This window comes from Silurus aristotelis (genome assembly GCF_946808225.1).
Source record: "Silurus aristotelis genome assembly, chromosome: 26".
NCBI lineage: Eukaryota > Metazoa > Chordata > Actinopteri > Siluriformes > Siluridae > Silurus > Silurus aristotelis.
In genome coordinates, this window is record NC_139599.1 from 7746433 (window position 1) to 7761788 (window position 15356).

The 15356-nt window shown below is 37.3% G+C and overlaps 1 protein-coding gene across 1 annotated transcript; it reads left to right on the forward strand.

Moving 5' to 3' along the window:
* The first annotated feature begins 3418 nt into the window (after positions 1-3418).
* Positions 3419-14650, forward strand: spns3 (SPNS lysolipid transporter 3, sphingosine-1-phosphate (putative)). Its single transcript, XM_083531922.1, has 14 exons — positions 3419-3575; positions 4530-4745; positions 5219-5473; positions 5564-5629; positions 7307-7443; positions 7589-7740; positions 8575-8641; positions 8820-8962; positions 10032-10184; positions 10412-10601; positions 11787-11852; positions 11937-12035; positions 12134-12305; positions 14540-14650. The coding sequence occupies exons 3-14, from the start codon at positions 5242-5244 to the stop codon at positions 14581-14583; spliced, it is 1521 nt and encodes a 506-aa protein (XP_083388048.1). The 5' UTR covers positions 3419-3575; positions 4530-4745; positions 5219-5241; the 3' UTR covers positions 14584-14650.
* Positions 14651-15356: the final 706 nt, after the last annotated feature.

The window sequence follows — 15356 nt, forward strand, 5'->3', positions numbered from 1 at the left end:
CCCATTTGGTGTAAACATGTCTGCATGGTGTCCTAAGATGAACATCGCAATTGCTTTCAGTGCACATTTCTCCTTTACACCCAGTGATCCCAGGAATTGCTCTTGATGGTCAAGATTTCCATTTAGCTGCAAATTTTCTGCTCGCAAGTTCGTGTTCAATTACTTTGACAGATTTGAAGATGGCTGATAAACCAATGAAAATATAAATAAATAAATAAATAAAACCAATGGGAAACCGTTTGGAGTTTGCCAACAGGCATCTGAAAGACTTTTAGACTGTGTGGAACAGGATTCTCTGCTCTAATGTAACCAAGATTAAACTGTTTGGCCTCAGTTCTAAACGTTATGTCTGGAGAATTTCAGGCACTGCTCACCACTTGCATAAAACTATTCCAAACGTAAAACATGGTGGTGGCAGCATCATACAGCATAGGTGTTTTTTCCTGCACCAGGGACTTGGAAACTGGTCGGGGTTGAGGGAAAGCTGAACGGAGCAAAGTCCAGAGATAATAGAATACATAATAGATAATAGAAACCTATTTATCAGCACTGGGCGGAAGGTTCACTTTTCTACATGACAACAACCCTAAGCATACAGTCAAGACAACACAAGAGTGGCTTTGGGACAACTCTGTAAATGTCCTACAGTGGCTGAGTTGAACCTTATTAAACATCTCTGGAAAGTGTCTGTACACTGACGGTTCCCATCCAACCTGACCCAGCTTGAGAGGACTTGTAATTAAAAAATAAGCTTGTTGCAGCATACTAAAAAAAAATCGATGCTGTAATTGCTGCCAAAGGTGCTTCAACTAAGTACTGAGTAAAGGGTCTGAAAAATTATGTAATATTTCAGAATTTTTTATTCAAAAGAATTACCAACATTTCTAAAATTCTGTTTTCACTTTGTCATTATGGGGTACAGAGTGTAGATTTATGATCAAAAGTATAAATTTTTACCAATTTTAACATCAGGCTGCAACATAAAGAGAAAGGGGGTCTGAATACTTTCCAAATGCACTGTCGGTGGTGGGACAAAATGTCAATAGGTCAGTGTCTGTATCATCTCTCAGCACACAATTTTCACCAATCTTTCACCTAATTTATTTTTTCAATTGCCATATATCATTCAAAATCATTTACTGTACTATGATCATCAATATCAAGATCGTTTGTTTAATTTTATGAATTGTAAATTTTTTTAAATACAATACATTACCCGGCTTCTTCAACATAGATAGATACAGAATCTCAGAAAAGTGAGTACACCCCTCACATATCAACAACTATTTTAGCATATGTTCTGAAGGGACGATACTGTAGAAATGATACTTGGATATATTTTAGAGTAGTCAATGTGCAGCTTGTATAGCAGTACAGATTTACTGTCCTCTAAAAATAACTCAACATACAGCCATTTTTGTATTAATAACTAGCAACATAAGCAAGTACACCCTAAGTGAACATGTCAAAACTGCGTCCAACGTGTTTATTCTGTGTGAGCACCATTGTTATCCAGCACTGCTTTAATCCTCCTGGGCATGGAATTCACGAGAGCTGCACAGGTTGTTGCTGGGATCCTCTCCTTCTTCTCCTTAATGACAGCTACTGGACACATGGTGCTTCTCTACCTTCTGCTTTAGGATGCCCAATAGGGTTAAGGTCTGGAGACATATTTGGCTACTCCATCACCATCACCTTTAGCTTCCTCAGCAAGGCAGTTGTCGTCTTTGTGGTGTGTTTGGGGTTGTTATTATGTTGGAAAACTGCCATTTCTTAGTTTGTGAAGGAAAAGGCATCATGTTCTGCTTCAGAATGTCACAGTACATGTAAAAATCCATGTTTCCCTCAATGAACCGCAGCGCCCCAGTACCAGCAGCACTCATGCAGCCCCAGACCTTGATGATATCACCACCATTTTTGTCTGTAAGCAAGACACAATTTTCTTGGTACTCCTCACCAAGGCGTCACCACACATGCTGGACACCATCTGAGTTTATCTCAGTCTAAACAGACCACAGGACATGGTTTCAGTAATTCATGCTCTTGGACAGGTTGTCTTCAGCAAAATGTTTGCTTGCTTTCTTGTGAGCCAACTTCAGAAGAGGCTTTCTTCTGGAATGACAGCCATGCAAACCGGACTTGTTGCATTGTGCGGCGTATGGTCTGAGTACTGACAAGCGGACCTTTAGTTTCCACAACCTCTGAAGCAATGCTGCAGAACTCACGCGTCTGTTTTTTAAAGCAGCTTCTGCATCTGACGCACAGCACGAGGACTCAACTTTTTTGATTGACCCTTGTGAGTCCTGTGCGAATCCTCAGAGAGTCTTTGCCATGACTTGCCATGTTGAACATCTTGTGTTCAGTATGAGGGAATTGAACTCAAAGCACCACATTTTACCTGCTCTAATACAAGACACACAAATTTGTATGATCTTGTCAAGTAGACAAAAACATAACCATGATGAATAGGACATGTGGCTTTGCATGCTTACACAGCATACAGCCGTTATGATTTGGGGTTCATTTTTGTTACCAGCTATTGTGACATACATTAATGGCTGTATGTTGAGTTATTTTCAGAGGACAGTAAATGTGTACTGCTACACAAGCTGCACGTTGACTACTTTAAAATATATCCAATTTTCATTTCTACAGTATTGTCCCTTTAAAAGATATACTAAAATAGTTGCTGAAATGTAAGGGGTGTACTTACTTTCGTGAGATACTGTATATAGATAGATAGATAGATAGATAGATAGATAGATAGATAGATAGATAGATAGATAGATAGATAGATAGATAGATAGATAAATAATTGCATAGTACAGACACGTAGCAGCAAAATGCAGTTACGTAGGATTCTGTGCATCTACACTTAGAGAACCACTATCTATATATTGCAAAACATTGGCTTTTCTTTTTTTTGTGACCACATCCCTGTTTCACGATAAGGCAACTTCTGTTTTGCTTCAAGCCAGATTTCCCACAAACATTATAGTGAACATGAAGCATTTATATAGTTTGTTGTTAGGTAATAACTTATAAAAAAAAAATATTACATTGAAATGTGTAAAGCTTAAAAGCTTGAGGTGAGCCTTGTTTTCTCTTGATTAATCTTTAAACTCCTGGCTCGGTCTGCTTTAAATATCGATCTCTCTAGCCAGCACTGTGGAAATCTCAGGGGAAGTGAACAAAACAATGAAAAGTACACTGAAAGCCAGTTAAGCATGTCTCTTATTGCCTCACATTGCTGAGTGAGTTAAGTTTTACAATGCTTTATAAGAATCTTTATTCAAGATAAAAGCTGTCTGGCAAGTCTAAGTGTGTATTGGCTAAGAATACCAAGTGGAGGAAACCAAAAAAAGTGCAATTGGCTTCGAGTGCATGTTGAGTCACAAGTAGGAACTGTTTTCAAGCATGTGACCAGAAGGAGGAGACATGGGGGAACTTTATAATCAGGTAGTTTATTGAACTTATCACACAAAACCTTGAGGCATCTTAACAGCTTGCAGAGATGCTCAAAAGAATAAAAAAGATACATGCTGAAATGTAGAAGATGCCAGGACTGTTATCAGGTCAGTGTGTTTATATAAATTTATAAAGAAATGTTAAATAACTGTATAAGATGCAATTCTCTGTAATGTAGGGTTGACTGATCTCTTGGGCAAGTCATATGATATACTGGTAATGCTAATTATTGTGCAGTCTTGAGCCGACAAGTCTTGCTTTCAGTATCTCAAAACACTGAAACACAGGCGGTGGTCTGTGTCGAGGTGTAGTAAGACAATGACATTGTGTTGTGTTGTGTTGTGCGATGTGCTGTGGTGTGGTGTGAAGGCACACACACAGTTGATGCATTGTTTGTGGTTTCTGTAGTACTCAGAAACAGGAGCATGTCCGGATATTCAGCAGTTTCATAAAATAGTTTCAATAACACATAGGTCACATAACATACTATTAGATTATAAAATGCACCCAGGTATTCCCAAACCTCTTGAGCAATTGACCCCAAAACAAAATTATGAATTTTATGACTTGACTTTCATTATTTTTCTTCTTTAATTTGTTCCACTGAACCAGACTTAAATGATGAAGTTTTTTTGTTACTAAACCCCTATGCCAGTGTATTGTGTCAAAATAGCACACACACTCTTACACACTCGAAAAGTAATTTTTATTGACTGTGACTCCTAGTAATCAATTCTAATGTCGAAATTAGTTAAATGTCTAGAAATAGGTCATAGTGTGCGGTGGTTTAGAAAAAAATCCATGTGCTCTGGCTCTGGTTGAATTCTAGCAAATCAGACGTTGACAAAAGAAATGTTCATCATGGTAGGATTGAGATACAAGGAAAAAGAAACATTTTCTAGAACCCTTTTTTTTAGATACATATAAAGTCTTGCATTATTACAACTATATTCAGGGGGATAAATGTGATATATTTTGAGTGTTGATTATTATTAAATTTTTTTTGAGGGGTTAAATAAATTTAAGTTTGCCAGCTCAGGTTACTCCTTTTTACATTCCAGGATTGGCAGGACTCTAAAATACCTGTAGGTATTATTGGCCCAAGATGGCGGTGTGGCTAAAGCTTGCTGTGGCTGCTTTCGATCCAAAATGTGCTTCATTTATACTATTTTCACAAATTGCTGATAAAAACAGTGCATACATATAGAGGATTTATAACTATATGGACAAATTAATTTGCATTGCATTCATTTGCATATTACACCTCTACTGTACTGGTGAGTATGGCAATTTCAGTGTTTTTAGTCTCACTGTCTTGTGTAGTTTGCACTAGAAGTTTCTTCCATGCACTTTATGTAGTGTTCCAAATAGTTATGTTTTTGCCTTAATTTGTGTTGTTTTGAGTAGCATGTCCTGAGGCAAAGTTCTTTAATTTCACTGTGTACTGTCCTGTTAATGGCTAAAATGACAATAAAGCCGTACTTGACTTGACACATGTATGTGCATGTTGCTCTGAAAAAGACCGGCATCACATCCAGGGTGTATTCTTACCTCACTTTCAGTGCTCCTGGGATAAAACACTTTTTATAGATGAATATTTTCCAGTCCCGCAAAGGTTAAACACTGCAGTATGTTTGTCAGCAGCAAAGAATGGGCAAGGCATGACTCTTTTAGCCCTATTAGTGCTCAGATACAAGAATTCCCCTTAAATAATTTCGAACACATTTTTTGAACGTCTCTCCTCCTGCAGACGTGTGAGAATTGTTCTTCAACATGGAAGAAGAGACCCATGAAAGCCCATTTGTGCCTAGAAGAAATACATGTTTAAGTTCATCCATGAATGCCACCCGCCGCTATGGATCTATATTCAGAGAGCCGCAAGAGAACCAACCACTGACCACTATTAGAAACGACATCATACCCTCTAGCCGCAGATCTTACATTGCCGTGGCTGTGCTGTGCTATGTAAACCTGCTCAACTACATGGACCGCTACACAATCGCAGGTAAATTTAGCCTAAGTCTTATGGAGAGTTAGAAAAAACTTCTAAACTGTTGTTCTTTATATCTAACACACATACTGTTTTGGACTTCAGGAGTTCTGTCTAGCCTCCAGAAATACTTTGACATCACTGACAGCACAGCTGGACTATTACAGACAGGTATCAGCTTCACATCTCCAATCAAACAAAACCTCTACTTTCAACAGTTTTTCTAGGCCTTTAAAAGAAAATCATGTTAAGAGGATGGTGTAAGTTTGTTCTTTCAACTGCTATCTGTTTGGTATTTTAGATCTTTCACTGCTAGACCAGTTCCTGTAAAGTACACACCCACACACACCCAATGCACAGTCTTCAAATGCACTCTAACATCAATATGATATAGCTAGGTTTGATGTAGAGCAAGAATGCATAGCATCTGCAATTCTGATATGAACGTTTAACTGCAATGCACAAAAGTATTGGGACACCTGGAATTCTAACTCCATCATCCACTGATAAGTCATTATTGCACCCTGTAGTAGTAGTAGGAACTCCTCCTGGCAAATTCATTGTATAGCGCGTCTCGGCCTGTAGCAATATACAAAGCTGAAGCTCCTGAATAGGTGTTCTTGATGTTTGGGTTAATTATAGAGTACCTCTGTTGACACAAGAAGAGTCTTTCTGAACCTGTGCTCCTTCCTTGGATGCAAGCAAGTAGCTTTGATTTGACACGAATAACAGTGAACTGGAGTTTTGTGGAGTTTGGACATTGGATCTCTTTAAGTGTTTAAAGGGTCTGGCATGGAGGAGCTGTTGTTGGATCTATGATTATCACCAAAGTTGAGATATTTTATAAATTGCTCAGTAGCTCCTGGTTCCATAATCTCAAATGACTGTATAAGACTGTAGAAATTACTTTTAATTTTACATTTCAGTGCTCATGTTAGTTCTCACTCTTCAGTGTTCTGTATTGTTTAAAGACTATAATCACACTCTTGATATCACCCAAATGGGTCTAAGGGAGTAAATACACATCGTTTACCCTAACTGGTAAATTCTGTAAAGCAGCTTTGAGACTATGTCTGTTGTGAAAAAGGCTATAGAAATAAACTTGACTTGACTTTTCCAGCTGTATGTGGTCCTTCTGCAAACATTTACCACAATGTTAGATTGTACATTTTCACTTCACTCGAAATAAGAGATCCAAACCTGCTTTATTCAGCATGACAATGTTCAGTTTTGAGCTCATGTATAACTTTTACAGTCATATGGGGTTCTTTCCCAAACTGTTACTAGACAGTTGCAGGAACACAATTGTATCGCATGTCTTTGGAACATGATACATTACAAATCACAAAGCATGTACTTATAGCCTATAAACGCTTGTCCATGTAGTGTACTTTGTAAAGAAATGAATAAATAACCAATTTTCCAGATGGTGGATGAAATTTCTGTGGGTTTCCAAATGTGCATCATGGCACCAAAAAATTTATCAGTATTTATATATAACTTCAATATCATTCATATTCATTAATAACATTTAATAAGTCTGTTAATAAAACATTTTAATATGCAAAAACTACACATGTAATACACTTTGTTACCAGTATTTTATTTGTATGTTATCACTATATAACACAGTATACATGCTATATATGTTTAGTGCTTTGATATGTTCTCCATTACATACCATGTCATCATCGACATGAGTCACCGGATACAAAAATTAAATACAGATCCTATAGTAAGTGAAAGTGATTTGCAAGTGATTCCACTGAAGGTGGTAGTCACAAGATATGTGGATCAAATTACATGAAATTCATAGTATTCTTACGCAAAACACTTATCTGTTTACAGTTTTTATCTGCAGTTTCATGCTGCTGGCTCCTCTCTTTGGGTACCTTGGAGACCGCTATAACAGGAAGATGATCATGGTGGGTGGGATGATAACATGGATTGCTGTAACACTTGGCAGCTCTTTCATCACGGCAGAGGTACAGCTGTGCTCCCGGTTAAGGTCTCGTTCTTTACTTAAGTGTTGCCACATGCTGCTCGAATTCTTACACCACAAATGATTCATTTATCATGGTGTTATAGACTTTCTTCTCTTCAAAGCATTCTATGCCTTATTTCCTGTAGTACTTCTGGGTACTGGTCCTAATGCGAGCCTTGGTTGGCATTGGTGAGGCCAGTTACTGCACCATAGCTCCGACCATTATCGGAGACCTGTTCACTGGCCCCAAAAGAACCCTCATGATTTCCTTCTTTTATATTTTCATCCCTGTAGGAAGGTAAGTGTTTTATATGCATAATAAAATATCTGATTTACATAAGTGATGTTAAGGTGACAGTTTTAGCCCAGATTCAAGATGCAAGCCCTCTCATGGGAGAACACAAATAAACTCTTTTTTTATTTTTTTATGAAAAAACTATTTTGTTCAACAATGGGAAATGACTTTGAAATGAAATTGGGATTTTAAAAACACACAGTTCTGTATCTGTTCCCACAATACACTCCTGAGGAGAAAATGTTAAATCAAGTTATGATAGAACCCTTAAAAATGTAACCCCACATATTTCAGAAAGTGTAAACTACACTAGTCATGTTATGTACCAGGTGGGATAGCAATTGATTATTCTCCTATCTATATTGCATTATATGTCACATCCAGAAGTGTTTTACTCCCCTTATGTCACACCAATTTGTCTGTAACCATTGTGTAAATTAAATACAAAGCGACGTTGTAATATGTTTTCAATTAAAAGTTACATTTACGATGAGGAATGTCTATGAAACAAGTCAGTTCACTTTATAGCTTATGTTATAGCAGCAAAAATGCATTAAATTGCAATGTAAAAGAAAAAATTACAATTGACACCTTTACCTTTCACAGTTACAAAGTGCTGACACTGGAGACTCCTTTCAAAGTCCTGTTAGAGCTGTTCCAAAAAAATTACTTACACTTACTTACTTAACTTATGAAAATCGTATTTAACAATCATACATTTTTGGACCAAAAGGCTAAAACATGTACACCCATACTGGTTTCAAGCAGTAAAATTAAGTCAATAACAAATTTATTAAACATCCTAAAGTATTCTCTCCTTCCATTCAAAATTCAAAGTGGTCTTGGGTACATTCTGGGAGCCACGATTGCTACTGCTACAGGAGACTGGCGTTGGGCCCTCATGGTAAGACGCTTCTGGAATTTTCTTTCTAGAATTTTTAGTGAAGTACCAACATTGGTTGTTATTCAGTCCTCTGATTTCTTTAATCGTCCTAAAGCTTTGTAAAAAAATTTCAGCATTATATCAGAGTGTCTAATACCTCTAGTCTAAGGCATAGGATGTTCTGTGTGTTTTATTCCAGTTGAACCCGATTCTGGGGGTACCAGGGGTGCTCCTACTTCTGTTTCTGACCCCCAACCCTCCACGTGGAGCGTCCGAAACCAATGGAGAAATGTGCATAGAGCACACGTCTTACCTTGAGGACGTCAAGTATCTATTCAAGAAGTGTGTAAAACTAAAACAAATGAAACGATCAATAGGATGAAAAGCAGTTACCATATTTTTCGGACTATAAGCCACTACTTTTTTCCTACGCTTTAAACCGCGGCTTAAACAACGAAGCGGTTAATTTATGAATTTTTCCTGGGTTTTTTTTTTACCGGTTTCACAAACTTCAATTAACATTACATTAGACCAATGAAATTTCCGAACGGAAACGGAAAAACGCACCTCACCTGTGTTCTGAGCTGCACGTTATTGGGAGAAAAAACTTTTTTTTTTAACGCACGACGATGCCAAAAGATAAACTCCCGAGAGAAATAGTTGTGAAAGGAAGGAGGAAGACAGTGAACAATGACTTACTTGGTCGGCTACTGTTTAGATACAAGCCGTTGTAACGCGTTGAGTCTGGGTGAAGGGAGAGCTCGCTAACTCCAGTTGCAACACAAATCATATAAGCACAGACAGGTTTCCAAAACTCGTGCTTTTTAATTTTTCCTGGCAACAGCGTTAAGGGTTAGGCAAAGAAACTTAGAAATCAGCATTAGAAAATAATAAGGACATAATCCTCGTCTTGAACACACAGTAATACTGGAAAAAATGCAGTGGCATGCTATTCCCAAAATACCGCTATGCTCCTAAAGGAAGCACAACATATTTCACACGTTACACCGTGTCTTTCGTTAAAGTCTGTGTAAAGTACATTAGTGTAGACACGGCTTATAGACAGGTGCGGCTTATTTATGTTAAAAATTAAAATCTTTAAAGGGGTCCCTTACGAGGGAAATATCAAGGTCCGTGACGTCGGAGTGACGTTGGGCCGCCTTCCCGTGGGCTCACCACCTGCAGGAGGGACCGTAAGGGACGGTGCTGTGAGGATTGGGCAGCAGTCGAAGGCGGGGGCCTGCTTAGACTGCTGCACCCGCGACCCGAATTACGGATAAGCGGAAGAAAATGAATGAATGGATGAATGAATAAAAATCTTTTAAAAATTCAGCGGAGGCGCTTTATAGTCCGAAAATTACGGTATTTCACCAGTTAAGAAAGTGCAGCTGTTGTGGTTGTTTTTTTCTAGCCGGAGTTTTGTGTGGTCCACTCTGGGTGTGACTGCCATGGCTTTCGTCACGGGTGCTTTGGCTTTCTGGACACCTACCTTCATGTCTCGTGCTCGAGTCATTCAAGGCATCAGTAATGAATGTGCTACAGAACCATGTGACCCTTCAGACAGGTACACATACGTTTATTTCAATACTTTAATCTTTATTGCAGTTTCTTGGAATGCAGTGAAAATTCAATGCTAGCATACATTTATTGAGTCAGAATTTTAGGCTTATTAATTTAATTAGTTTGAATTGACTTCATCATTTATATTATTAAATATAAGAGTACATTGTGTTTTAGATCAAAAGTCAGTCGGATTTATTCCTCTATTCTGTTGTTCTTCTGCTTGCACAGTTTCATCTTCGGGGGAATCACAGTGGTGACGGGTTTTGGGGGCGTTTTAATAGGCTCCTTAATATCCAAAAAGCTGAAAGACAGAGTGGCCAATGCTGACCCCCTCATCTGTGCTGTAGGAATGCTCAGTTCTTCTCCCTGCTTGTTCATTGCCATGGTCCTGGCATCCATCAGCATTCCTGCAACATATGTATGTAACTATGAACTTGATTATCTTTTCTGCTTATCTTAAACATTGCAGATTTCCTAATTCAGATGATGACAGGATCTAGAGCTTGGAAGGCCATTAATAAGACATATCACCAATATGTTATTATGTACATGCATATACAAACACTGATGACAATGGGTTTGTTGAGTTGTAAAGATCAGGAATAAAAAAACACATGAATGTCATTGTTTGGCCATCAAGAAGGGCCCATAACCCCATCTGCTCCAGGTACACTGTATCATGGTTTACCATGTGCTCTAACCCCAATTTCCTAACAAGCTGGATATGGGATGACAGAATTTTATTGTACTGTAGTGTATGTATCATAAAAAATTACTTGAACAAACAATATTTATTTATATTTATTATTTATGAACAAAATTTTTTACAATTTAATTGGTCATACAAAATTATGTACTTACTTATTGTGTATATTATGTATTATGTTATGCAAAAAGCCATAAATGTAAATGTAAAATGTAGAATTATCCTGTTTCAAAATGAAATCAGAGATTTTATGATAACTCTACGACTGAAGGCTAGGTAGTTTTTTTGCTAGCTGGTTAGCTAAAAGCAACAAAAAGACTTGCATAGAAAAATAACTAAAGCAAAAATCATAAATCACTAGTTTGACATCATACTACTAACAGTTACAAGGTTGCACACTTTTAAACAAATGGCATTGTTTTCATATAATCATAATATTATATTTAAGCAGATTTTTTTTTTTTTACATTTTTTTTAAATGATTCTGCTCCAGATGCTGATATATTAATTGACAATTTTTATATCAATAAAGTCATAAATTTTTTATTAGGTAGCCTACAAATGGCAACAGGGGCCCAAGCACCTATCTTGCAAGACAGACTTGAGAAAGCGATAGAGAGCCTGTTAACTTTATTTAATTAAAGTGACAGAACTTTGAATGCTTGTGTTATAACAGTGTTCAAAACTTTCATTTTGTGTTTGAATCTTGCATATAATGCAAAAAGGCAAATTGTGATTATCAAAATTCCAAACCTTGTGGCCAGAAAAGCGAACAAATAAATAGCGTCTGAGGCTAATACTTTTAATTGTATGCACATCAAATTTTTCTTTGAAGCACTTTAGAATTTTCCTTAAAATCACAGTCTTTTTTAAGCCCTTTTACATTTTCTCTTCCAGACTTTTATTGGTATTGGAGAAATCCTACTTTCACTGAACTGGGCCATTCTAGCTGACATCCTACTGGTAGGAGTTGCTGAATGATAGATAGAAATTGTGGAGATGTATAAAACTTGATTAAACCTTGTTGTATTTGTCATTATATTTTAGTATGTTGTTATACCAACCCGAAGAGCAACAGCTGAAGCTTTACAAATTTTAACATGCCATGCACTTGGCGATGCTGGAAGTCCATTCCTCATTGGCAGAGTAAGTAGTTACTGTACATACTGCAAATGTAAAGGACCAAACAGGAGACATGCACACATATAAAAATGTATACCAATATCTAAATCTTTGCATGGCAGATCTCAGATTCTCTGAGAAAACTTAAACCTGACTCTTTGGACTGGAGGTTCCAAAGTCTGGAGTACAGCATCCTCGTCTGCCCTTTCATCTGCGTTCTGGGAGGCGTTTTCTTCCTTTTAACTGCCTGTTATATCAAAGAGGACAGGAAAGCTGCAGAGATGCTGACAAAAGGTAACACCAGATGGTTTGACAACTTGTATGTTTTTTCTTTTTGCTTAGGGTACCAGTTGTATTTCCATCACAGAATGAATGACATCTATATATGTTCTTGCAGAATCCAACAGGAAACTCTTGACTGCTTAAATTATTAGTTATTTTAGATGAGCTAGACAGAGAATTAAACACTGACTAGACTTAATTCATTCTTATAATAAATAAACACATACATAACAATACCAATACACAATAAACAAACTATACATATTCCATGAAAAAAAAAACACCACCACAAAAAGCATTAAAGGTTCACTTACTGTAAAATGGTTAGTAAGAAATGAACCATGAAGAAGAATACTGTCAGAGAGAGATACTCTTACCATCATGGATTCTTCTTCTTCTTCTTCTTCTTTCGGCTGCTCCCATTAGGGGTCGCCACAGCCGATCATCCGTCTCCATACCCCCCCTGTCTTCTACATCTGCCTCTTTCACACCAACTACCTGCAAGTCTTCCCTCACCACATCCATAAACCTCCTCCTTGGCCTTCCTCTTTTCCTCCTTCCTGGTGGCTCCATCCTCAGCATTCTTCTACCAATATAACTTATGTCCCTCCTCTGCACATGTCCAAACCATCTCAATCTCGCCTCCCTCACCTTGTCACCAAAACATCCTACATGCGCTGTCCCTCTAATAAACTAATTTCGAATCTTGTCCATCGTCGTCACTCCCAACCAAAACCTCAGCATCTTCAGCTCTGCTACCTCCAGCTCCAACTCCTGTCTTTTACTCAATGCCACTGTCTCTAATCCATACAACATCGCAGGTCTCACCACAGTCCTATAAACACCATCATGGATTCGATTAACTTTTAAATATTTGCAAATTCAAATTTGCAACTATTCTTATTCTTATACAACAGTTAAATTTCCAAATGTGGATCCTATGTAAAACAAGTTTTTGGGAGCACTTATGCTAGAGCAGCTATGAAAAGAATCCACCTTTCTTTTCCTATTGAATGCAGTTTGATTAATTCTACTTTATTCTGTCAGCATCACAATGAATGAGAACGAAAAGATACATGTTGAAAAAGAAACCAGTCCATGACAAGACAACAGACACACATGCATTCAAGAAGAGAACATGCAGTTTAAGTATTAAAGACTCACATTCTGCACATCAACATCTTGAAGAGAGCAGCTTAATTGTGCTTTCAGACAGTCTGGCTGTCTACTTAATGTGCAATCACAACCAAGGACATGTTGTTCTATACACCATGTCAGAAGACACAAAAATTATTTATAGCACTATATTTTTAATAATGTTTAGAGCACATCATGCCTCCCTCATCTCATTGTTTCAGCTGCGAAAAGCAATCAGCTCTAACAGTTTAATTATATTAAGAGATGTGTTTGAAAGATGAACGAAGGGACAGAAATAGAGCGCCAAGAAATGTTGGTTTGGAATCACTGAAAGAGTGCATTGGTTCCATCCGTCTCTCTATAGAAATTACCCTGCTCTCGTTTTTTTTCCGTCTCTTTCTCTTTCTGGAGGCTCTTTTATAATCAGGCCAGCACGGGAGGTGTGCTGATTTTTGACAATTTGATGCAACCTGATCCGCATTCAGTTCATTATTCATTTACATGAATATGCTATTCTCCTGCTAACATTTAGCTAGCTAGGTTACTGCTAACAAACTAGCCTGCTTTTGTCAAGAGTTCTGTAACTGAATCTTGAGTCAAGCATGACATTCTAAGTAATTATTTTGCGCAAAACAGGTCATAATACTGTGACAATCTAAACTCAACAGTTCATCCAAAATATTAGGCAGGTTAGCTAGCTAGCGAGGTTCTTTGGCTAATTTTCTGAGTATGTCCTCTTTTAATCTCTGATGTGATATGCCCAAACCCAATGCTTTTACAGTTTGGTGACATCGATTGACATCCATAGTTCTTTACAGAAACCTACATTGAAACATAATGACTATCATATAAAAGACAGATGAAGTCTAAAATAAATAATAAAAAAAAGCCATTTTAACATTGTATTTGATTAACCAAATACCAGCAAATGTTGATGTATTCAGTTGTTTAAAGGTTTTTTTTATCTGCCCATTTCGATATCACTGTGAGAACCATGAGGCAATATTGTATTACTTGAACTTAAAATTTTACTAAGAACACAACCTATTTATTATTAACCTCTGTATAGAGACAGTTATGCTTATTCTCTGCATGTGCGTGTCTTCCAGGAGAAACTTCAGCCAAAGCTGAACTCTTCACAGACTCAGCCTGACCTAAGAGCACACACACACACACACACACACACACACACACACACACACACACACACACACACATGACTCAGAAAGCACTTAATGAAGATAAATGACAAAAAAAAACAACGCGCACACACACATCATTACTCATATGCTATTAATTGACGTTGGGCAGGTGAATTATTACAATATGAGACAATTATGACAATCAGATTCATTATAGCACCATTTTCTTGGCTGTAAATACCTGATCCATGTGTAGTGAATATCACATTATCATGAAGACATTCATTAACATTCACACAGAATGAAAAACGCATTGGAAAGCTTAAAAACCACGCATTCTAATTGTTGAATATGAAAATCTCCGTAATTGCAAAATGTCACCACTAGATGGAAGCTCAATGTCACTTTAAGGTCAGCACCAAACTGTACACGCACATATTGGGCTGTAAAAAGACTCCATTCAGTCAGTCAGACAAAACAAATACTATATTTTTAGTTTAAAACTCAAAGAAATTTTTTCGTGTCTTAAAGCCTTTTTTTTATGTCCCCTTTGATGGAGGTCTGCAAAATATAGCTAATCCTGATAAACTCAATAAAAAAAAAATAAAAATAATTGTGTTCAGGTTAGTGACCACTTTGGACATCTTGCAGTTAACTGAAACGATGAGGGGGGAACTTCTACTATAACAAATCCGATTTCCTCAGCACAAATATATTTCATGAACATATAAATGTATAAAATAATGACATTCTAACTAAAGCCATATTTGGTTCTTATCCACAC

Coding starts and splice junctions, on each gene's coding strand:
- spns3 (XM_083531922.1), top strand. CDS start 5,242: ATGGAAGAAGAGACCCATGAAAGCCCATTTGTGCCTAGAAGAAATACA. Junction 10,602..11,786: donor TCAGCATTCCTGCAACATAT/GTATGTAACTAT, acceptor TTTCTCTTCCAG/ACTTTTATTGGTATTGGAGA. Junction 12,036..12,133: donor GTCCATTCCTCATTGGCAGA/GTAAGTAGTTAC, acceptor TTTGCATGGCAG/ATCTCAGATTCTCTGAGAAA.